This window comes from Anopheles darlingi, chromosome 3 (genome assembly GCF_943734745.1).
Source record: "Anopheles darlingi chromosome 3, idAnoDarlMG_H_01, whole genome shotgun sequence".
NCBI classification, from domain to species: Eukaryota; Metazoa; Arthropoda; class Insecta; order Diptera; family Culicidae; genus Anopheles; species Anopheles darlingi.
Window position 1 is genome coordinate 31,081,587 of NC_064875.1, and position 24,119 is coordinate 31,105,705.

At 39.3% G+C, this 24,119-nt stretch overlaps 2 protein-coding genes across 3 annotated transcripts; both read left to right on the forward strand.

Annotated features, from left to right (window-relative positions):
• Nucleotides 1-1,293: 1,293 nt before the first annotated feature.
• Nucleotides 1,294-7,645, forward strand: LOC125955435 (uncharacterized). Its single transcript, XM_049686569.1, has 5 exons — nucleotides 1,294-1,406; nucleotides 1,465-1,532; nucleotides 5,819-5,955; nucleotides 6,022-6,348; nucleotides 6,432-7,645. The coding sequence occupies exons 2-5, from the start codon at nucleotides 1,483-1,485 to the stop codon at nucleotides 7,643-7,645; spliced, it is 1,728 nt and encodes a 575-aa protein (XP_049542526.1). The 5' UTR covers nucleotides 1,294-1,406; nucleotides 1,465-1,482.
• An 11,708-nt stretch (nucleotides 7,646-19,353) lies between these two features.
• LOC125956454 (glycolipid transfer protein-like) lies at nucleotides 19,354-21,482 on the forward strand. Of its 2 annotated transcripts, XM_049688341.1 has the most exons (6): nucleotides 19,354-19,409; nucleotides 19,642-19,892; nucleotides 19,987-20,042; nucleotides 20,114-20,241; nucleotides 20,313-20,454; nucleotides 20,742-21,482. In XM_049688341.1, exons 2-6 carry the CDS (start codon nucleotides 19,736-19,738, stop codon nucleotides 20,907-20,909), a joined length of 651 nt encoding a protein of 216 aa, XP_049544298.1. In that variant the 5' UTR covers nucleotides 19,354-19,409; nucleotides 19,642-19,735; the 3' UTR covers nucleotides 20,910-21,482. The 2 variants fall into 2 exon arrangements, with proteins under 2 accessions (XP_049544298.1, XP_049544299.1); XM_049688342.1 differs by lacking the exon at nucleotides 19,354-19,409 and having other exon boundaries at nucleotides 19,868-19,892; nucleotides 19,953-20,042.
• The last annotated feature ends 2,637 nt before the right edge of the window (nucleotides 21,483-24,119 follow it).

A 24,119-nucleotide genomic window follows, 5' to 3' on the forward strand; every position in this document is an offset into this window, starting at 1 on the left:
CAAATTGCTCAATCTGCTACGAATATCGGAAACCGTCGACAATGATTACGTGCCTCGGTCTGCATCATCTTTCAGGTGGAATAGATCTGCGGGTGCAATCCGACCAACATTCAACGACCTAGAGCAATGTAATATCACACATTGCTAGAGCATGTACTGAATCGCCTAGACCGCAAGTGAAACAAAGGACACTCATCTAGGTCATTCAGTAGATAACAGTTTATAACATTTTTTTCAGTTTTTCAGTTTTTCAGTAGCACGTAACTTATTCCAATTGTAACAAAGTGAAGCAAAAATGGTAAGTCATTTTAAAAAAATTGCATAAAAAGTTGTTAGTGATGGTGGTGGTGGTGGTGGTGAAGGTGACCACCGGATATCCCTGACCACGTTGCATGTTGCTGTTGTTGTAGTTGTAGTTATCCTTTTGCCAGCTCGGGCGTATGGCTTTGCATGTGGCGGTCTGCTGCCTCCAAATGGCGGCTTCGAGCGAGCTGGCTGCTGTTTAGCCGGTTGTAAGAAATCCGGCTTTGCAAAAAGATTCCGAATTATGGCAAACAATTTACTAATCTCCGTCGCAACATCTGCTTCGATGATAGATTTTGGAAAATCTTTCTCCACGGGCTCATATAGCCACAATGGATTGGCCTGTCGTCGACCTGTTGATGGTGGTTGTACGTGTTGATGGGGGTTTAAGTTTCTTAGGATAATGCTGCATGCTTTATCACAAATTTGTTTCATCCGTGCTGGTACGGTGAATATCCTAAGCCTATACATAATGGTGCCGTTATAAAGCGACTCAGCTTTGTTGACCTGCCTCTTTGGTTGGTAATATACCAAGATGGTTTGCCCTTCAGATTTTTGGGCCTTATACAACAATAACGCCTCGCCTTCTTTTGAATACGAAAAGAAGCTCAACAGCTCCTTGGTTGACGCGTCCGGAACACTAATGAAACATACCGGATGCATGTTTCGCTCTCCTGCCGGTAACTCATTGGTTTGTAGCGCTGAAACACAGGTATGTTTTGCTATACTATTTTATACATATAACATATAACATTTATGTATTACTAAAATACACTTTCATTCCTACTAACCATTATCGGGTTCTCCGTATATACGTAAATTTGGCAAAGCTTTTATATCACGTTATTGCACGGTTATTAGATTTACCAATTTTGCATTGAGCAGAAAATCTGCTCAATGGATCTCAATGGATCAATCTCAATGGAATTCACTAGCTTTACAAGAAGAGGTCGTTTTTTGGGTTGGGATATTATTTGAATGGAGTGTTTCAAATGGGCGTCAGGTGCAAGAAAGGATTTTTTGTTGGTGACAAATGACTCGAGGTGACAGGTGATTCAAAAAAAAAATCCTCCAAAAACGTCAAACCGAAAAGTGTACTGAAGGTAATAGTTTCTTTAATTATGCTAATTTAATTAGTAATAATTGTAATATATGTTTCAGTTTTCGAACCCTTCGACGATGGCAGCATCGAAGTACCAGAAGCCAGCCGATTTCAAACAAAAGATGAAGTAAGTACGGTTTGCAATACTCTTTTCTTCCGAGCTATAGATATTACATAATCACGTTCCGAGCGTTCCGATTTAACGGAAGAAGATTTAACGGAATTTTACGGAAATGTGCTACGTTGTATCCACCGTCCAACCTGTATGGAATATCTTAAATTGGATTGCACTATTGTATTATATACTACTTTTCACACATTTAAGTTTAAGTTACACGATTGTTACATCGGTTCTGGTTGCTGGAACTGGAAGCTGGAACATAGAATCGAATGTCTTAGCCGGGTCATCATTTTTTTTATATTCCACGTTTTGGAATGCAATGCAGTAGCTGTGGTAGTTTATTAAACTAGTAGAGATGTTCACTATTCGAGCGATGGTGAACTAAGATGATCTGATGATGGTGATGATGGATGGACCAACCATCATCTTAACTTTGGCCCATGCGATGAGCTAATCGTTATTCGCAGCAATTCGGGAATTCAGGTTGCATTCGTATTAAGATCGTCGGATGCAAAACTGCTGTGTAGGACGGTCTTTGTAACGTATTGGTTTATTCTCAACAATACAGTTAAAACTCATCTTTTCAGCTGGTTGCTCTGCAAAAACTTCTTCGCCAGCTGCGAAAACCAAATTGTGTTTCTGGGATTGATTATTTAAAACTTACAATCGCTTAGCACCTGTTTTAAGGGCATCAAATCTGATTTTCATTTCCTTTTTGAACATTAGTTTGAACGGGCTTTCATTAGTTGTCGCATGTCTTGTAGCTCGATACATTTCCAGAAAATTCCATTAATTTAGATGAACGCTTTTTCCTTGATTAGCTGGATCAATTGCTGATTTCGACAATGCCATTTTGACTGTTTTTACAGCATTTTCTGCAGCACCATTTGAAAACGGACTATGGCGCTGTTGTTAAATCCTTAATTCCTCTTTCGGCACAAACACTTTTGAACTCCTCCGAAGTAAACGCAGTACCGTTATCGGAGATTAATGTCGAAATAGATTCAAAACGGGACATATATTCTCACAGCTTTTCGATAGTTTCACGCAATGTTAGCGTTCGCACTGGAAACACTTCAATCCATTTGCTAAAACTATCCACGGTAACAAAATAATCTGCTCATTTGCACTTAAAATGGTCCATGTGAACTCGGTCACCAGGTTCGTTCGAAAGTCGCCAAGGTGATAAAAAAATGGTCTTCTGAGGGCGAATTTGGATACATGTTTCGCATCTTTTCCCCATTTCCTCTATCTCCTTATTCATAGACGGCCACCAAAAATATGCACGAGCTAAACTCTTCATTTTCAGTCCTACGCAATCTAGAAGGTACCACAATCCGGTATCCCCAAAGTAGGACACCTTCTTCCACACTTAGCTCTTCTCTTTTCGAATGAAATTTCTTGATTTCTTCCTCTGGAATATTCTGAGGCCAACCAGATTTCAAATATTCGATTATATGACTTATGATGCTGTCCCGACGACTTTCAATCACCAGTTGTTTTCGTTCAACTAACGAACGAGTCGTAGATTCAATAAAACTAATGAAATTCGACGGTTCGTCTTCGAGTTCTGCATTCCTCTAACATGCTGGATCTCATAATCGAAATTTGTTAAAAATACAGCCCATAGTTGTAAACGTCTAGCGGCTGTTTCAGGAACTCCTTTGGTTCTAAATAAACCAATCAATGGTTTGTGATCGTTCACGAGTACAAAATGTCTTCCAGGCAAATAATTATAGAATTTCTTGACTCCATAATATATCGCCAATGCTTCTCGATCAATGGTTGAGTAATTATTTTCATTTTTGCTTGAATACTCTTGAACCAAATGATATCGGACGTTCACTCTTATCTGGGAAAACATATATGATCACTGCACCAACTCCAGCATTCGACGCATCACAATAGAGTTTAATCTGAAGACTTCGATCGTAGGGAGCCAGAACGGATTCTCCGGAAATAAGTTTTTTTTTCGCATTTTCAAACGGCTGCTGTTGTCTTTCTGTTCAAGCGAATTCAACGCCATCCTTCAGCAGATCATATAAAGGTTGTAGGTTGGATGCCAAATTGGAACAAAATTTACCGTAGTAATTTACCAAACTAACAGATGACCGAACTTCTTGGCTATTTGATGGTCTTGCTACTTTTAAGATGGCTTCTACCTTATCAGAATTCTTGTGTAAACCATCTTTGTCAATACGATGACCAGGGAATTTCACATCTGTCTTGAAAAATTCACATTTTTGCCTATTCAGCAACAGACCGTTGTCCTTCAACCGCTGCAAAACTCAATCCAAATTATTCAAATGTTATTCCTTGTTAGAATCAGTAATCATCACATCGTCAAAAAAAATCCAAAATATTCCAGATTAGCTTGAAAAATAGAACACGCTGTCTTCGTTCCAAATTCCAAGTGCTCTAAGCCAAAAGCGTACGTGTTTCTTCATCTAGTTCTAATTGATTATAGGTATTTTTGAGATCTAACTTTGAAAAATATTGACCACCTTGCAATGCCGCAAAAATCACATCAACAACTGGTAAGGATGATGATGATCTTTCAAAAACGGGTTGACTGTGACACGATAATGAGCACAACAGACGAATCGACGAATCTTTCTTCAAAACAGGAACTAACGAAGTTCCCCATTCCACATCTGCCGTAGATGGTTTAGTATTTATTCCAGTTTTTTCTAAACGATCCAGTTCGTCTTCCACCTTCTCCTTGAAGGCTAATGGCACTTTAGACGTAAATGACTTATCTTTGGCGATTTCTGTTCATATTTCTTTTCCGACGAATGATTCTTGGCAGTGCACACCTTGGCCAAAGGTCCTTTTTCCAAAAATCTTGCAAACGTAATTTTTATGTTGGCATTTTCGAAAATCGTGGTCACCTTTTCCACAGCATAAACATTTTAGGTCTTCTTTCTTCGGCTTTTCAACCTTGGAATTTGCCTTTTGAATTCGAAAAACTGCACCACGTTGCAAAAGAGTTGCTTCCTTTTTCATTGCCAATTTCACCAATTGGTCGTAGGCTGCTGTAATTTCTTCTCACAAATTCGATCAAAAACTGGACCTCGGCGTAATCCCACTACAAACCTGTTTTTAATCATTTCATTCAAATAGCCTCCAAACTCATAACTGCTCGACAGCTTCTTTAACCGAGTTGTCCATTCCACGATAGTTTCGGTGTTGCCTTGACGCACTTCAAAGAAAATTGAGCATTCCCGAAAAACAACCACTGTCGGCATAAAGCGTTGCTGTAAAACATCACAGAGTTCACCAAACGCTTTTCTTTCAATGTTGAACACTGGTGGTGTAATTTTCATTTTTCTCTCGCGCGAATGTAACATATTGGTTTATTCTCAACAATACAGTTAATTTATTAGTTACAGTTAACTTAGTTATTCAATAATGATATACAACAGTTTTCTTGGTCATTGCTGAAGGTGATTGTTGAATCTGGTGCCGTGGAGCCACTCCGTCCGTAACTGAAGATCATAATCAATCGTGTCAAATGTTGGTTTAAGTTCCATATAGATAACGACCATTTGTTTGCCAGAGTTCACCGATCGATGGGCATCAGATATGAATTTGACTAGGATCGTTGTGACGGAACCTTCCATATGATGGATTTGATTAACTTAAACTCGTTACAAAATGATTTTATGCACAGGTAATTTTCAACAAAGCTTTTGTCGTCATTCTTGTATACGGTTGGGGAATTTAGTTTGCGCTATAGACTCAATTACGCGCTAAGAGCTCAATAACGCGCTTTCAAATCGTTTCTTGAGTAATATCCAGATCGTTCTCTATCCCAGTTCCAAGTTGATTTGTATTTATTTACTGTATTGTGGTCGCTAGTTGGAGGCTTTAGCCTACTAATGGGCCTTTTGTTATTTTTATAATGTCGCATTAGCTTTACTCTAGTTAGCTTAAGCCACTTTCGGCGGTTATTCATCCAGGGTAAGGTGCGGCTGCGTGACGAACAGGTGGGATAACACTGTTGGTGATGCTGCTCGTGAATATTTGGACTACCACACCTACATTTAATTCTTTTTGCATAAATGATCAATCAATTAACCATCAGTCTCAAGAGCTCATGATCAGCTCGATGCTGGACATCACGTAGGGGTATCGAAGATAACGGGGGATTTGTACCGATGAGTAGGACAAACTCGCGAATGCCCGGTTCGGTAGGAACGTTCGCGCCTGTTTCTACAAAAGATTCAGCGACACCGTACCGCGTGGTCAGGAAAGTAATTATATTTTCATTCATTCTTCCCTTTACATAGTTCACACGATCCCGAAATAACCCAGCATGAATTGGAAAGAATTTCCAAATACATTCGGCTTGCCCTCCGAAATTCGGGTCGTATCGAGGAAAAAGTAGTGAGAATAGGTACAGGGTTCTACTGGCATTTAGGCATTGGTAAGTTAAACAAGACGCTATTTATAAAGATTTACAAAAATGCTTGATGTATAAAATATGTTTTAGCCAACATGCTCAATGAAGCTTTAAGCGATTACCCAAACATGCGTCAGGTTTTTTTAACCATGAGCACGGACGGTGTAGTGCTGAGGCAGCCTGGAATACCCAATAGGCAGGTGTGGCCAATCGTAATAACGATTGAAAACGTACCAGCGATGAGCCCACTGCTAGTTGGTATGTATTTTGGGCGGAAGAAACCGCCGTGCACCTTTCTACGTCAATTCGTGGATGAGTTGAACCATCTCTCCACTGGATCGATGATTTGTGGAAAGATGCGGGCGGTTTTTCTGCGTAAAATAATAGCTGATATGGAGGCGCAGTACATCATCACCGGTAATTTCTTCTTGCCAATTGTTACTTGAGATTATTTAATTATTGTAAATGAATTTTAACGTTGGACTTTTTTTGTTTTTTAGGGACAGTTGCGCCCTGCGGCAGCTCGGGATGCCGCTGGTGTGATGCACGCCGTGCAAAGAAAGGTGGATCATATCCGATATATGCCGGCAACTACCGAACCAACGTCCAGTTCCGCAGTTTGGTTTATGCAGGGCACTACCGCTGCAAAAAGAACAAAGCAGGGAAAGCCACATCGTCCGTGCTAAGGTCACCTTTGGTTGACTTAGACTACGATGTGGTTTACGAGGTGCTATTGTGCGACCCGCTGCACAACCTGCATAAGGGGGTAATGAAGGAGCTCATGCAAGTTTTTTGGCGGAAATCTGATTTTGGGAAGAAAAGACAATTCAATAAAATTGTTACCAACATCAGAATATATTCCGAAGCCAAAATGGCTAAGAGCTTCGCCAAAATGAGCGTTTCTAAGAACGACTTAACTTGGCGAGCTTCCCATTATGCCAACCTGTTGAACTATGCCGGTCCGGCTTTGTTTCAGCAGATTCTTAATGAAAAGGACTTTAAATCGTTCATGAAGCTGCATTCGGCTATCAGTATCCTTTCTCATAGCTATTTCCGAAAGGATACACAAATGGCAGCAGAATTGTTAGCAACGTTCTTGGCGGACTATAAGAAGGTGAATCATAGAATCACCCTTAAACTTCATGCACTTTGCCATATTTCGAAGCAAGTAGAGCTTTTCGGACCGCTTCCGGAAAATTCTACCGCGGTTTTCGAAAAATATTACGCTGGCATGAGGAGAACTATTGGGAAAGGGGATTTGGAGAAAATGAAATTGTCATACTTCAAACAGTTTGCCAAATTTACCGCCGACCCAAATGGAGGAAAGCTAGTATTGTTAAACTTAGTGGAAGATGGAATATATTCTTCTATTAAGTTCGGTCACAAATTTATTTTAAAGGGACGATTTGCCCAAAAATGGTTTTTGACAAGAGACTTCAAGGTAATGGCCATGAAAAGCGCTATGCGTGATGGTGAGGACACCATAATAAATGCCCAAGAACTAGGGGTATATAATAAATGTTCGTTTGCAGAAAATGCCGTTGACCTTCTGCAATACGAATCCCCAATGGCTGAACAATTCTTGGACCATCAAACAAAAGTTAGTTGCAAGCAAGTGTTATGCAAATTGGTAGTTGTAGAGTTGAATATTAATGGAATTAAAAAATTCTACTTCATACCCGAACAAGGATCTTTCAATCCTTTAGACACATAGCTATCATACGATAAATGTACATTGGATTTGATACGAATTAATCAGAAAACGAATAAAGTATGTGTATTTGTTTTGTACGTGCTGTTCGACAGTTTTTATTCCATTCATCATTCTAGATATAAAAATATTAAGTGTGGGATTTTATAGAAGATACCCCTTCCCCGGTGCTATTAGGTTGATATTCATTTTTTACCAAATTTGTATTGTTATTTTCTCTCCCTCTACAAGTTTAGCAGTATTCATCTTCTTCCATCTACAAATCAATTGTTTTAAATATTTTTTGATATCCACTTCCTGGCGCATATCTCCGTAAGATTGGTGTATTAATTTACCTATAACATCAATAGTATTAACATATTTTAATAATTTTATCCCCTCATCCTTTATGGAACATTGATCAAACACATTTTTAGAAATTATGTTTAATAACAACGTGTTTAGCGTAGTGTGATAACTAAACTTTTTATCAAAACTATCTAATATTTTTTGTCTAAAACTATCCTTTTCTGTTAATAATACTTCTAAACGATCTAAATTGTCCTTATTAGCTAGGGGAAAAATTACAAAGTTATCCGATGTCACCGTAACGGCAACTGGCGGGGTCGGTTCCGGTACTGAAGATTCCGGAACTGGTTGTTCCGGTACTGATAATTCTGGAACTGTTGATACCGGAACTGGTGGTTCCGGAACTGGTGGTTCCGGAACTGGTGGTTTCGGCACTGGTGGTTTCGGCACTGGTGGTTCCGGAATTGGGTTGTTCCGTGTTGGCGCAACTCTTTTCTTTTTTTCAAACGGTTTTATGTCCTGCCGTTTTACTTCTTTTATAACCAAGCGCTGATAATCCGGGAATTTATTCGATATGAATTGGAGCAAGTCGTCGTACTCCTTCTGCAATTCTCCATACATTCCTTCCAATTTTTCCAGAAATTTTTTGAATTTGCAATCCTCATCCACACACATTTGATTTTCATTGCGTGACACATTTGCTTGCAGGTCCAGGTTTGCCATTTTTTCCTCCATAACTTTTATATTTTCTAGCATTGCCGCATTCTGCTGACGGTAAAAGTGGCATTTTTTACACCCGCATTTACATTCTTCTGTTTCAGGGTAAACCTAGGGAGATAATTTTGGAAAGATAACATTGGCAAAAGATAAATATCTCGCCCCCATAATGTATGAGAGCAAACCCGGATGAAGGAGGCACCGGACCAAGAAAATCGATGCCCTGTGGACGATGTCTGGCCCTCCAAATAACGGAACAACGGAACACGAGCCAAAACACCAAATACTCACATCCGAGTTCGCCATTTTCCGTCCGTTTTCCGTTTCCGTGGAAATTTTGCAAAATTATTTGGAAAAACAGCAAATCAGGCAGACGCCGTTACATAAGCGAATTTTCTTATTTTTGAATGTAACGATCGCTTCATGACAGGTTGGTTTAGGATAACAGGATACAAGGATAGAGGTGGTCTAACAAATTTCTGTTCAGAATTTAGTTTAAGTCATCTTAAATATCTGTCCGAATCAAGGTTGTAGTTTGCATGTAATTAATTCTGGCAATTAAACCTCCCGCGAAACAGTAGATTTTCCTCTATATCGAAGTGCCTTTGCATCTATCACACTTTTTAAACCAACGGCTCACACCACTGTCAATGCATGTTTTGAAATCGCCGGTAATTGGGAAAATTCGGAAAATCCAATATTTGAGAAATCAGGTGGAACGACGGAAAAGTGCAACGAATGTTGGAAAATTCTGCTAACTTGAGACAAGTCCGAGAGTGATGCTAAAACGATCTTGATTCTTCTTGATTTTGATTCCGCCCAATACTTGATTTTTCGTTTCTTTACAGTGCTCTAGCAAAACGGATTCTGGAGGTACTTTACTTAATTATTGATTTTCAAGGCTCCTCGGAATTGAAAATCCTGATCTTGATCGATGGTTGTATAAGCCAAGAACGATATCGTTAGAAAATCGTCATACGAAAGTGGAAATCTAATTTTGGTGTACGGCGGAAGATTCCGGCTGCCGTTGGTAATCTTTGAAAACAAAGTGATTCGATTGAAATGACGACAACCGCCCAGCAGGCTGATCAAACTGTCCTCGACTCGCTGTTTTATCAACCATCAACCAATTATCAGAAATTCACAATCGGATGCGGATCGGATCAGAGAGCATTTGTACGTATGATAGGAGAGTAGTGATTAACATCCGGATTTCCGTCGGCTTTGCTTTCCTTAGCATCGATTTATTCCGGATTGCCTTATAATACCCGACCCGAGTCTATATCACTTAGTATGAGGGAAATGAGATATCGACTTACCTACTTATCAACTTATCAACTTACCTAGTCCATATCACATCGGTGCACCCAGGGCAACAAAGTTAATAAACTAACCCTCAGGATTGCTCATTAACTTAACTGAAACAAGAACTCATAGCTCCATTGCTAGTTCTTATGAGGAAGATTGTTGATTTTTTCACGATTAGTCCATTACCTCATCTCGACATGTTTAATGTTCTTTCACGATAGTAGCGGTTTTTGATTTATGAAAGGTTGGTTTATGAAAGGCACACAAACTTATTACTTGCTTACAAAATAGTTTCGATAAAACTAACCCTTTCTTTTATTAAGTGATAAGAATTAAACCTATTCGGCTATTGGGACCATCTCGCCGTCCCTCGGTCAGCCATGAAGTCCAGCATGGCCAACGCAACCGACGAGGTAATGGAGGATGTAATGCGGACGCTGTACCATTAGATAGTATTCAGTAAGTCCTCGTTCGGCAATCTGCTATTTCCGTTAGTCCTTAACCCTCTTGGAGTCGGCCTACTGGTGTTTCCTGACGATCGGTATAGTACGTGTTGGATCAGCTTGGCAAGGAAAACTCCAGTGCTTCCTCCGATGGTTCGGTGAAGGCGAATCCACGATCAAGCCACGTTCCCAGCTCGTCATCATCGACTCGTAGTCGGATATAGAATGCTGGGACAACGACGAGAACGATTCACTGGTGATACTACGGTTTCTGGCCGCGTTCAAGCTGGAGTATTATTATCCGACGTAAGTAATGTGAAAGCAGATTCACATCTAGATGATCTTTCTCGTTTCTCCTTTGATTACGAAGATCTTCTATCTTCTCACTCTTGTTTTCAGATTCCAGAAAAACGACATGGAAACATGGATGATGGTCATGGAAATGCGACTACCGCTAGCTACCGGCTGTTGAAATTGTGGTATTCGTTTTTGAGAAACAATAGATCAGCCGCCACAAAGATTTAATGGACATATCCCCGCATTGCCCCTGTCTGCCCCTTCGGAGTTATTTTGAGTAACAAGATCGTTTCAAGATCACGAAACAATGATAACTAAAACTAAATTAACCAAATTGTAATGTGTACGTAGGAGGGACAGAGACTTTTTTATAAGTAGCACGATTTGCAGCTAAGTTAGAAACGAAAGTAGAATCGAGTCCACAAAGCAAATGGACCATGAAACATGCCGTGAAACCCCCGAATCAAGGAAGATCCGATCAATGCCATAGTATCTGTAAAGCTTTTACGTGGGGAGCTGTCGCGAATCAATCGATTGTGTAACTGAATTATGTGTTCTTATTAGCATACATTTTCAAACCCGTACCAGTTTTACGCCTGTACCAGAATCTAGACACACCGTCACCGTGGTCATATTTCAGGAAATAAATGACATAAAAAGAAACGAAAAGTTTCATTTTTAAGGAGCAAGTTTTATTGTTATTATTCGCTAATTTTTTATATAAATTTTTCAATTTTTACTTATACATCATCCAAATCATTGTTTCCGATCCCAATCTAAATCATCATCTTACGGGCTTATTCATCTGCGTAAATGAACTAAAACAAATTTGTTTCCTGGTATTTATCGAATTGCATTTATGTGTTCGATAAAAACGCATGGTATGATTTCGGTCAATACTTGTTCGTACAGCTTCCTGGCACGGATTTGAACAATCAAGCGTGGGTTCTATTTGACTATTTTCTGGTATGATAAACCGTTCTGGAAAAGAAGTTTGCCGAACTGTGAGTCGTGTCCTTTCAAACATGCTCGTTTAAAAAGTATTTCGAGTCCTTTAGATTTTGTAGGGAGTTTGTAATCATTGCCTGCGGTTAAAAAAGTCTGCGAAATGAAAAAATTAACAATATCGAACTGCGATACTTTTAGAAATAGAAATTGAGTTCATCGTCGTTTTTGGATGCATAAGTGATGTTTTGGTCAAACAAAGGTCCAATTTTCGGTCATTCAAAACGCTACCATTGGGTATACTGCATTTTGAGTATCCCTCTCAAATATCTGGTTGTTTACTACTTGCATACCAAACCAATAGCGTAAGCCATTTCATTTTCAACATCTTGATATGAAAATAAGTACTGGCAGGTTAGAACATTTCCTTTCGAAGCAAAAGCATAATCGATGCGATGATACTCTGAAGCAGCCAGATCTGAAGAATTTTTACAGCAGACAGAAGAACTTGTGCATAAAAAGCAAGTATTTAGCACAGACCTGGCCATGTGTGTCGTTCCTTTTGCTCAGTTCTATTAGTTTGGTATTTCTCGCACATTTTATTCAGCACATGTGGTTGAGATGTACACAACCGCCTATTTTTGTACTAGCAATGAGTTCGCACTTTTCCCCCCAAAAAGAACGAACTTTTGCCTCACTAGGAACATTTCTGAAAAAAGTGTCAATTGCAAACCTTTCCGTTTGTATTGCAGAATAAGGGTATACCGATGGAATTTGTGTTAATTTTGTGTTCTTCATCACTTATGAAGGTTTGATGTAGGAAATGTCCACGAAGTATGATACTGCTTCCAAAAACTCATAAAATTAGATCGAAATCGCCAAAATTATAAGTTAACGCATTTCTCAAACATTTGTTATCCAAACCAAAAAGAACACATATGGTAAGGTGATTTCAAGAACTTTCAAACGAGTATAGTGTTGGTTGAGACGGTGAAGCCCAATTCGAACTTTTGCCCCACCCGACCATTTGCCCCACATTACTGTAATGGTTTTCAAATCATTTTCCGGTACAATATTTGACATTTTTATGACAGCGTTGAAAAAATGTAATTTTGGTTTTTCAAATGTTTGGCAATTATGTTCACATTTGACAAAGCATTAACACACATTAACAATAACCAGAATGATATACAGTGTCGGACATAAGTTAAGCAACTGGGTTAAGGTGTATGAAAAAGTGTTCAAACTTTTAGTTTTCAACTACACCGGTAAAGAGTACCTATTTACGATATTTTAGGACGAATTCCGATATTAATTTTTATTTGAATAGCACATTAACACGGTAGTTTAAAAAAAGTATTGATTTTTGATGCGACATAAGTTAAGCAACTGGCAATTTTGGTGTAAAAATAATAAGATATTGATCATTACATGCAGAATTTCTGCATAGTGGTAGTCTATTGGCTTGTAAGCTTGCTTTGAACACCCGACACACTCGGTTACATTCAAAGCGTAACAATGTCGCGTAATAGCTATTCTAGTGATTGAAAAGAAATTAAAAATGAAACTAGCGATTCAGGAAAACTCTCAGAAATACATTAGTGAAGCTTATGAAATCAGTAGTTTCTCGTTTAATAACCGGTTACAAGGCAAAAGAAACTGTTGAAACGGCTTTGCGTCCTGTTCGCCTTTGAAAAACTTCACCCAAAATGGACCGCATTATCAAGTGGTATTCAACCAAAGATGCGTTTGCATCAGGAATGGAAATTAAAGGTAAATTAAGCTTGGAGATCAGCTCCCAGACCATTCAGCACTGATTGAGAGAGGGTGGGTTATTCAGTTGCAGACCAGCAAAAAAGCCGTACATTAACAGCGAAGGCATAACTTCATTTTGCGATGTTTTATTTGAAGTAGGATGTCTCAATATAAAAAATAGTGTTGTTTAATGATGAATCCATATTCAATCTGTTTAATTCGGATGATATGAAGCGAGCTAGACGTCCACTTGGTACTAGACTAAATCCGCAATATTACTAGAAGACTATTAACCTTCGGTTGGGCACCCGGCGTTTACCCCTTCCTTGGGCACCCGGGTACCCACATGTGCATTCCATAGAAAAGAAATTTTTTCGCCGTTTTAACAGATTTATGTTAAAAATAGTGCACTAGAACTAATTTAAGGGTCTTGGCAACGTGTTTTTGTTTCAAAATCATAACAATATGCATTAAAAAACAATAAAACAAGGAACACAATATCCTTAGTTTCCCTTCGTACGGTCATTTTCTACCGAGTACGTCGAAAAGCAAGCATTAAAATCAAAAAGTGATGGCATTTTTCTGCAAATGTTTTAATGAAATTAATTATTTCTTCGAATTAAACTGTTTTGCATCGTCAAAAGGCACTTGCACAACCCACACAGTTGATACTAGTGATGATGACCATGGTGACCTAGACAGCAAACGTAAGCCGTGATTTGTAGGGAATTCCTCACAATTTTACGAGCAGCTATTCATATCAAGATACAATCACGATTACACAATACATTTGCGTAAAGCTAGCAGTGTATGACAAAAACATTTTCTGTATTTTAAAATGTGTTTTTTTACTAATTAGTTTGTACTAATTAGTTTTCACAGGGCAATAATTTCAAAACCACGCGCGTGAAGTAAAATATTTGAAGATTACTTACAGGGGAGAAACAGAAACATCACAATCGATCAGCTACTTGGCATTAGCTAACTTTTTACCGTCGTCGACTTCACAAATGCTGGAACTTAGCAACGAACAATAAGCAACAACATCTTTTTTCATTATCCGCAATGTCAATTGTTTTGTCACATTCATATAATTTTTAGAAAACAATATGTGAGCTGTGCAAAAGTATATTGCTGGTGTTATAGCGCAACAATAATTAAAATTAAAATTTATTTTCATTAAAATATTGTAGTTTACTTATTTAACAACTAGCTGCCCCAACAGGCTTCGTACTGTCTTTGATCGGTCGTGGGTTTATCGTAAACAGGAACTTTAACATTTCAATAGATATCATTTTATCTATTCCATGATTTGGTCGTATTCGATTTATCAATGAACCAAATCAATAGCTAGGTCAGTTAGTGATGTTGGAAATAGAGATGCGACGTGATTGTAAATATGAGCTGGAAAGATAACATGATGTTTGGTTTTTAAGGCTTTGCCTTTCGGGCTAAATAATGTTATTTAGAACCACGAATTATATTTTCCCAAGTTTTTTTTTTATTAAATACTTTGACTTTAGTGTTCGGTTTGCACATAGCTCGTTAAGTTCAAATGGTGGTATGGTTGTTGGTATTGTTTTCCATTACTATTCGGTTACTGCTGCTTTATATGTTTGTGCATGCAATTCCGATCGTTTACCATTCATAACCCGATAAGTTTAAAATCGTCAATAATAAAAGGCAACAATAATTGAAAATTAATATAATTCTTGATCAATCCAAATACTTAACAACCGAATGAGTTTTGAATGTTGTTTCATGTTCATGTTCAACATCAAAGAGAAAATGTTAAGATAATTTAAAGCAACAATAAACATACCAATAAAAAATGGTAACGATGCAGCATTGTCGGTTCCTTTGTTATCATTCTCCCCCAGCCCCCTTCCCCCCCCCTTCTGCTTTCTCTCTCTCTCTCTCTCTTTCGTTTTTTTCCTTAAGATCTATTGGTCTCATTTTTTAAATTATTGTTCAAGAATTAAACGCAACTATCTTATTTTCCCACCACTTACTCTGCTCTGCAAGATGTACGGAATGGAGGGTGGTGGTGGTGGTTAGGTGAAAGAAGGAAGTAAAAGAGTATTAAGTGAATCCAATCGATTTAGAGACCATCAAAACCTAGGAAACGATACCCATATTGCCCTAGGACGTATTTTAAGGATTGGGGTTGTATGGAGGCCCCCCCTCCCCTCGACCGATATGAACCAAATTTTGTCCCATGGTTTTTCAGGTGACCATCAATAATTGTGCAAGTTTTAATTGTATTCGGTTCATAACTTGCGGAGTAATTAATGTTTTTAACAATCAAGTGTTAGGGAAGGGCATGAAGGAAGGTAGCGGGGGGTTTCTAACCATGCCTATAGCACTCACCGGCCCCAAAAACCCCCACATACCGAATTTGGAGTCAATCGGTCCAGCAGTTTCGGAGTCTTTAAGGGTCATCCGGACAGACATGAATTCATTTTTATATATATAGAAGAAGATTAACATTGAAAAAGCGATAGAAAGAGATCGAGCAAGAGACGATAGAACAGAGGTGCAAGACATAGATAGTATAGAGAGTAAGTACTCGGTTGGGTAGTGGAGTTTTATGTTGGTATCTGTCTTCGCCCCTCATCTGTACTAACCAAACTAACCAAAACCAATAATTTCGCATGATAAATCTTCATACACCACTTGCAGAGTGGGATTGTGAGTCTAGGACACTATGCCATCACAAACCCACCTTACTTTATGAACAAAACTACGTTTGAACTTATGTACGTATAACGGTATGAGCAAACTACAAACGATTGCATTTAAAAAAAAAACCTTCATGTTGAAAATTCCAGCTAACTACCGGAAGGGTGCTCGGAATTGTGAAATCAGAAATGTGAAAAGTGATAAAATTACGTTCCAAATGCAGTTTACAGATCTCAATTATCTGTCTTAGTTTTTTTCTTATCATCATTCAAATTTTGTCTCTTTTTTTAATGCAAACGTTAATATGATGTGCCATAAAGGCCATGTTTCAGCAGTCAATCTGATTGGCATATCTGTTTGCCAAGCAAGTATGGCTATGGAATAAAATAAGGAATCCACGGGGGATCAGCGTAAATACCGATCGACCCGGACTATGGATTACGTTTCTAATCGGTGGGGAATCCTTCCGACAGGTTTGTTACTTGGGAGTAAATGTAGTTGAAGCATAAATCAAATTTCTCGATATTGAAGAACAGCCATCCCGGGAGAGGGATTTGGAAAATCCCTATGTTTCCTTCTCATCCTCCAACAATCATGCCCATCCATGCCCATAGGAGTGTAAAATACATACATTAAGGGGGGGCTTTGGTTATTTCGGGCCAAAACAAGGCTTATTTTTGGTGATTTTTGGTAAAGAAACCATCCAACTTAATTTTTTCAAAATAATCTCATATTAATCTACAACTTTTCAAGAATGTTTGGTTCTATTTTGGGGAAGATTTGTTCAAAACTTCGTTAATGGCATTCAATTTAGAAAGGCATATTTGCAAAAATCTACTTTTTGCGGTGCCCATCGTAGCCGCGTGCTGGGACATCAGAAATACTCAAATGAATATTCTTTTGTTAGATTATGAGTTTATCCAGGTAGCCCCGTTGAGTTTTTGTTAAATTTCCGATTTTTCGATTTTTGGCAGGTTTTTGAAGTTGAAAAAGTGATGCATTTTTCGATGTTGCCTCAAAAAACGAGCTTTACATAATTCAAAAAATTATTTAAAAAAAAAGTATCAACAATTTTAATAAAAATCGACGGGGCTACCTGGCAAATAGTGTACAGATTATGTGTTCGAAATTTCAAATCGATCGGTCCAGTAGTTTTTATGCTACGATGGGCACCGACTTTGAAAACGCAGGTTTTGGGAATCGCGATTCAAAGTCGCGAGATGCTTTGAGCCTTGTATGAAGCTCTGTTTTTCAAAAATCAATATATTTGTCAGTTTTGCTTCGATTGATCCCAAAATTTTACACAATACTCTTGAAAGGATAAGCACTCATAAAAAAATGTAAAAAGTAAATGCGAAGAAATAAAATAAAATACCGAAGCCCCCCCTTAACTCGCAAACAACATCACATGAAAGAATCGATTTACATATAAAATTTCATTATGAAGTGTGATCATCGTGTGTCGATCGCTTTGAGTCCTGATGGTATCTCCAGGGCTTTTACAAGAAATATGTGTGGACTATAGTGAATCTACTATAACATATTTATGGTAAATTAGTTGATGTATGTTGAAGCTACCATACAAAAAACACGTGCTTAGTTCGACCGTTAATGCGTGTAATGGTCATTCCTATCCCGGGTTATGCGACGTGATGACCTTACGGGTACGTTTGATAAATTGATCCATCGGTTGGCTGATCCATGAATCTAGTGCTTATTTTTTTCATTAAGGTGAAAAACCGTCACATTCTGGCCGCAGTAATCCTTCTGCTAAAACGGTTCTTTGAGGTGAAGTGTCGCGAGAAGATCGCGAATTTGGCACAATTTATTGAAAAAATGGCTCGCCTACGATGCCAACTCTTAATCGTTTCATTAATAATAGGAGGATTTTGGTTGATTTTCTTTCGTTGCATTGCTTTAAACTTTAACTTATCGATCTTGCAATCTTTAACTTATCGATTTGGCCGATTAGTGTAAAAATTGGCCGATTAGTTTCTTTTTTGGCCGATTAAATCAAATTTTTGGCCGATTAAAAATTCCGCGGTTCGGGTTTTGTTCGGGTTTGTTCGTGTTTTTTCGGGTTTTTTCGGGTTTTTTTCGGGTTTGTTCGGGTATTTTTCCTGCGATCCTCCCCACGCAGAGGATTTAAATCGCCCAGATACGGTCGGCTTACACTGCCGTTATACGTCCTACCATAGGAATTAAGGCCCCCACTAACGGAAAGCGAAACGGCGCGAGCGAAGCTGTGAAATAAGGAAAGATTGGTAAAAACTCACTATAGCGGATTTTTAACGAAGGTTTTTACCACTCAAAATCCAGAGCGCTGCAAAATTGTGCTTTGCTTCCAAGGTTTCCAATTTACGAATTCGCGCGCGATCTCGCGTGCTTCGTCTGTGCCTTCCCCATTGCAAAATGTATGCAACCGGGTTGCTTATTGTTTAAGCGACCCGAAATTATTCTGCCGGCGGGCCGCTTAAGCGTTAAGCGACCCGGTTGCATACCTTTCTGACAATAGGGTGGTGCCTTCAATCCTTTTCGCTAGAGGGCGTTACCCTCGGTTGTCACCGGTGGTAAAGTACCAATCGTGTTTTGATGAATCAGTGATCATCGGATGATCATCACTAATTGCTTTCTGTTTTGGCTTTCAGACAAATCTTTGCGAATCGAATCTTTGCGAAGCAACAGATCTGACGATCGTACGCCCTATCGGGAGAGCTTGCAGGCAAGGTACTTTAAAAAGACAGGTAGCTTTATCCAGAACAAATCCTCGATCGTATTTTAGAAAAAACTTCAGAGTTTGACATTCACGGGATGGTGGGATGTTTACTTCGGGAACGCTCTTTTCGCAGCTGTTTTCGCTTTTCTGTGGTATTACGACAGTTCAAATTCACGAAAAGTGGCACGAAAGTTGAAGTTTATGCAAATATTCTCAAAATTCTTCCTAGTGTTTCAATATGGTATCGGTCCGTAGGTCTTGCCACCCGGCCTAGAACAAGAGCTAGATAGCGTTCCTGGACCGTGCTCACTCGCTGTAAAACACAACTCGGTCGCTCGAATGATCTTAAATAGAGAGATGAATCATTTAAACATTCGAAAAAGAGTGAAATCAGGTACTTTCCCTGATAAAACCACCAAACTTGCCCACATCTTCTTCTTCTTCTTCTTGAAACTCACGTGGTTTTGTTGAAAAAAGCGCCCTGCTATGAATGTCAAACAAATTCAAAATGGTGACCTGTCAAAGCGGTTAAGAAGCTACCTGTCTTTTTAAAGTACCTTGCTTGCAGGTGATCTTGTTCACAACGGCCGGCGCACGAAATCGAGGAGATACGAAGGTAATTTTTAATTCTAAATTAAAAAAAACATCCCCCAATTTTGTATGCATCATTTGCTGCTCTTTACGGTGGATTCAGAATGTTGACGAGAGGAACGTAACGTTCTCATCAGTATTCTGAATTCCGCAAAATTTGTTCTCCTTGGTAGGTTGGGGGATAATTTTGCACATTTTGGTATAATCGTTGGGGATTATAAGCCTGCCACTCCCACTTTTTGGCATTAATTTTTCAGTTTACGAATCGTCTGGCCCTGGCTATGGAACCGGTTGTCGTGAAGCAGACATTTGCATTATCGAGAACAGCGTGATAACCGAGGACTAGCTAGCATGGCTGAGAACGATAAAGTAGCTGCGGGCAACGTGTGTGAAGCAAAGATTCAGTTTCGTGAACTGAAATTATTTCCAGCTATCGATGAAAATAGTAATTTCAAAATCAATACAGCCCAATTCCTAGAATCATCACACCAAATAGTGGACGCAATCGGTAAATCTAGTTAAAATTGACTATTTTAGAAATTCCCTACGTTTTAACGAACCACAATAGTACATGCTCTGTTTTTGCTTTCTGTCTTATGTAGGTGGCTGCGGTATGCTTTTATCGCGGATCGTTAAAGATATGCGACAGAATGTAAAGGTTTGTATTACAGTGAACCATGTACATTCGTATGCATGATCCTCACTGAAATTTTGCCCTGTTGCGAGCAGAAAGTGGAAGACAAATTCAAAACCAATGAGACACTGTTTGCGCACATCGAAGATCTAGTGCTTAAGGATGCGGAAGGCAACGAAAATCCCTACGACACGGTGACCGATGGGTTGCTGTGGTTGAAAAGGTAGCATACACGTCAATCGTAATCTCGATCGCGATTCACCTGCATTAAGATCGACACCACTCTTTTCTCAGGGCATTCGAACTGGTGGAACTGTTCTTCCGCAATGTGCTGGAAGATGAAACGTGCAACGAGCAGTTGAAATCGCACCTACGAAAGGCCTACGAGGAGTGTTTGCTGCCGTATCATGGGTTTTTGGCGCAGAAACTATTTGAGGTAGGCAAACATTATCAGCAAACGACGGGGCGTCCCACATTGTATTAATCCCAATTCATTATACTTTGTGGAGTACCTACTCTCCTGTGCTCGAATCCACGCAGTAAAACGATATCTGGACTCCGTTCCGGAATCCATATAAAATCCTAGGTTGCATTGGCGGCTTACTTCTCCAGTACTTCATCGATATCGATTCATCGCATGCAGCTTGCATTCTGTTTTTTGCCTACAAATACCTAGAAAAAAGTGTTGATGATTGTTTTTCCGTCTCTATTTCTATTTGCAAGAACCTTCACAGTTTCGTTCCTAGTCGGACAAGCCTGCTGGGACCGTCGCATGGCAACGCGGACAACGTGGAGGCGCTTGATGAGTTTCTTGTACACTTTCGCGCCAACCTACAGCACTTGAACGAGTTTTACACCAAACATGACCTACACCGTATTTATAAAGGATAGGAAGGCAGCACAGCGAATAACTCGTTTTCAAAAAGAGAATTGCTATACCCTCAAAATTTTTAGCAAACATTCTCACTTTTCTTAGGTGCTTATTCCGGTGAGACGTTAGTTGACGCCTCAGTCGTGTTCGACGATTTTTTCTGGTTCGTCGATTATTTTCCCGAACAAAACCAAAATGAACCAAAATTAACTTGACCCCTGAGGCGTTAGGTCCAACGGTTTTGGTTCATTTTCGAGTTTATTATCGCCTGAGGAAATCACCCAGGCGATCGCTTTTTTGCTGGTGAGAGCAGGCGTTTTGTTCGGGAAAATAATCGACGAAAAAACGAGAAAAAAATTGGGCAAAACGGAAGAATAGCCCCCGTGAACTTTTTATCGTTTTTTTCGGGCGAAAGTTCATTTTAATTATCGCCGACTTTTCAACCCACCCTTGTATACGTTCCTACAACGATAAAATTCAACATGACAGAAAGAGATGTAGCTAGAAAAGAAAGAGAAAGGGCTCACTTATCGATCAGCTGTTTCGTCCCAAACGTACTAAATGTATGAACGGCATAGCGCATGCTTAAACCACTGGAGTGAAAGAGATAATAATATTACGCTCTGCCGTTCTTTCACAGCACGGTCGCTTTGTTGGTAAACATAGCATGCGCAACGATGATCATGTGGAGCGTTCCTCATGGAGTTAATAGTAATAATTTCAACTCTATTTATTGTATTCCGACAAAATGGAAAAACGATGGGAGCATGCGCTTTAGCTGGAACACTGCGTCCAACCAGCAGCTGCTAGCCCCGCTATACTCGATGCTGAAGCGCAACACCGTTCTACAAGAGCTTTGGTTGACGGTGAGGAAAACTTTAAAACGAAAATAAGGATACTTAGAAGGACGGGGAGGGATTGGAAAACACTTCTGAAATGATAAACAAAAGTCTATTGCATAAAATGCCTCCTCATCCCTCTGCTAATACCTTAATTTATGTTTTGTAGTCTTAATCCCGTGAACAAAACAACACTCACGTGATAGCAGGTGTTAATAGTGGGTTTTTTCCAAAAGAATCATAATTTACACGTCGTGTATGTTGCTGCGTGCCCGTTGGATTTGAATTTGAGTTTTCAAAAATCTTCGCCCCTACTTTAAATTCGCCTGTGGTGAGCTATTGTTGTGCCGTTCTTTCAAAGTTTGGTCTTTCTCTTTCTGGCGCATTTGGTAGGTTGACTTTTTAGTAGAGTTGCCAACATATAGCGGCGAAATCCCACAATGACAGTTAAGCGAGAAGTTCACGGGGGCTATTCTTCCGTTTTACCAAAAATTGTTAGGTATCGCCTCACCGGAATAAGCACCGTCTGGACCAAGGTACTTTAAAAAGACAGGTAGTTTCTTAACCGCTTTGACAGGTCACCATTTTGAATTTGTTTGACATTCATAGGAGGGCGCTTTTATAAACAAAACCACGTGAGTTTCAAGAAGAAGAAGAAGAAGATATGGGCAAGTTTGGTGGTTTTATCAAGGAAAGTACCTGATTTCACTCTTTTTCGGATGTTTAAATGATTCATCTCTCTATTTAAGATCAATCGAGCAACCGAGTTATGTTTTACAGCGAGTGAGCACGGTCCAGGAACGCTAGCTAGCTCTTGTTCTAGGCCGGGTGGCAAGACCTACGGACCGATACCATATTGAAACACTAGGAAGAATTTTGAGAATATTTGCATAAACTTCAACTTTCGTGCCACTTTTCGTGAATTTGAACTGTCGTAATACCACAGAAAAGCGAAAACAGCTCCGAAAAGAGCGTTCCCGAAGTAAACATCCCACCATCCCGTGAATGTCAAACTCTGAAGTTTTTTCTAAAATAAAATCGGGGATTTGTTCTGGATAAAGCTACCTGTCTTTTTAAAGTACCTTGGTTCTGGATAAAGCTACCTGTCTTTTTAAAGTACCTTGGTCTGGACCAAGGTACTTTAAAAAGACAGGTAGCTTCTTAACCGCTTTGACAGGTCACCATTTTGAATTTGTTTGACATTCATAGCAGGGCGCTTTTTATCAACAAAACCACGTGAGTTTCAAGAAGAAGAAGAAGAAGATGTGGGCAAGTTTGGTGGTTTTATCAGGGAAAGTACTTGATTTCGCTCTTTTTCGAATGTTTAAATGATTCATCTCTCGATTTAAGATCATTCGAGCGACCGAGTTGTGTTTTACAGCGAGTGAGCACGGTCCAGGAACGCTAGCTAGCTCTTGTTCTAGGCCGGGTGGCAAGACCTACGGACCGATACCATATTGAAATACTAGGAAGAATTTTGGGAATATTTGCATAAACTTCAACTTTCGTGCCACTTTTCGTGAATTTGAACTGTCGTAATACCTTAGGGCGATTCTACATTGGTCAAAAACTTTTGATGCCAAGTCAAAATTTGACTTGGCGTCAAAAGGTCCATACAGAAAAAAAAAGGGTGTATGTAGGACGCCTTTCTACGCCAAATCAAAAGAGCTACTTTGGCGCTCAGTTTTGATACAGTGAAACAAAAAAACATAACTTTAAACACATGCGCCTACAGCTTTTTTAAAAAAAAAAATGCTTTATGCTGATTGATAGACACATAATGCTGCACTTTAGTGTAGTCGTCTCTTAGATGGCAGCGCCCTCTGTAGCCGATCGCTCCAAACCGGCAGCGCCCTCTGTAGCAGATCGCGGGCGTCACCCTTTTGGCCATTTGTCAAAAGTTTTTTCCATTTTTGTGGAAAAATGTAGCTCTTTTGTTTTGACTTGGCATCAAAAGTTTTTGACCAATGTAGAATCGCTCTTAGAAAAGCGAAAACAGCTCCGAAAAGAGCGATCCCGAAGTAAACATCCCACCATCCCGTGAATGTCAAACTCTGAAGTTTTTTCTAAAATACGATCGAGGATTTGTTCTGGATAAAGCTACCTGTCTTTTTAAAGTACCTTGGTCTGGACCGCCCTTAGGGCGATTCTACATTGGTCAAAAACTTTTGATGCCAAGTCAAAATTTGACTTGGCGTCAAAAGGTCCATACATAAAAAAAAATGGTGTATGTAGGACACCTTTCTACGCCAAATCAAAAGAGCTACTTTGGCGCTCAGTTTTGATACAGTGAAACAAAAAAACATAACTTTAAACACATGCGCCTACAGCTTTTTTAAAAAAAAAAAATGCTTTAAGCTGAATGACAGACACATAATGCTGCACTTTAGT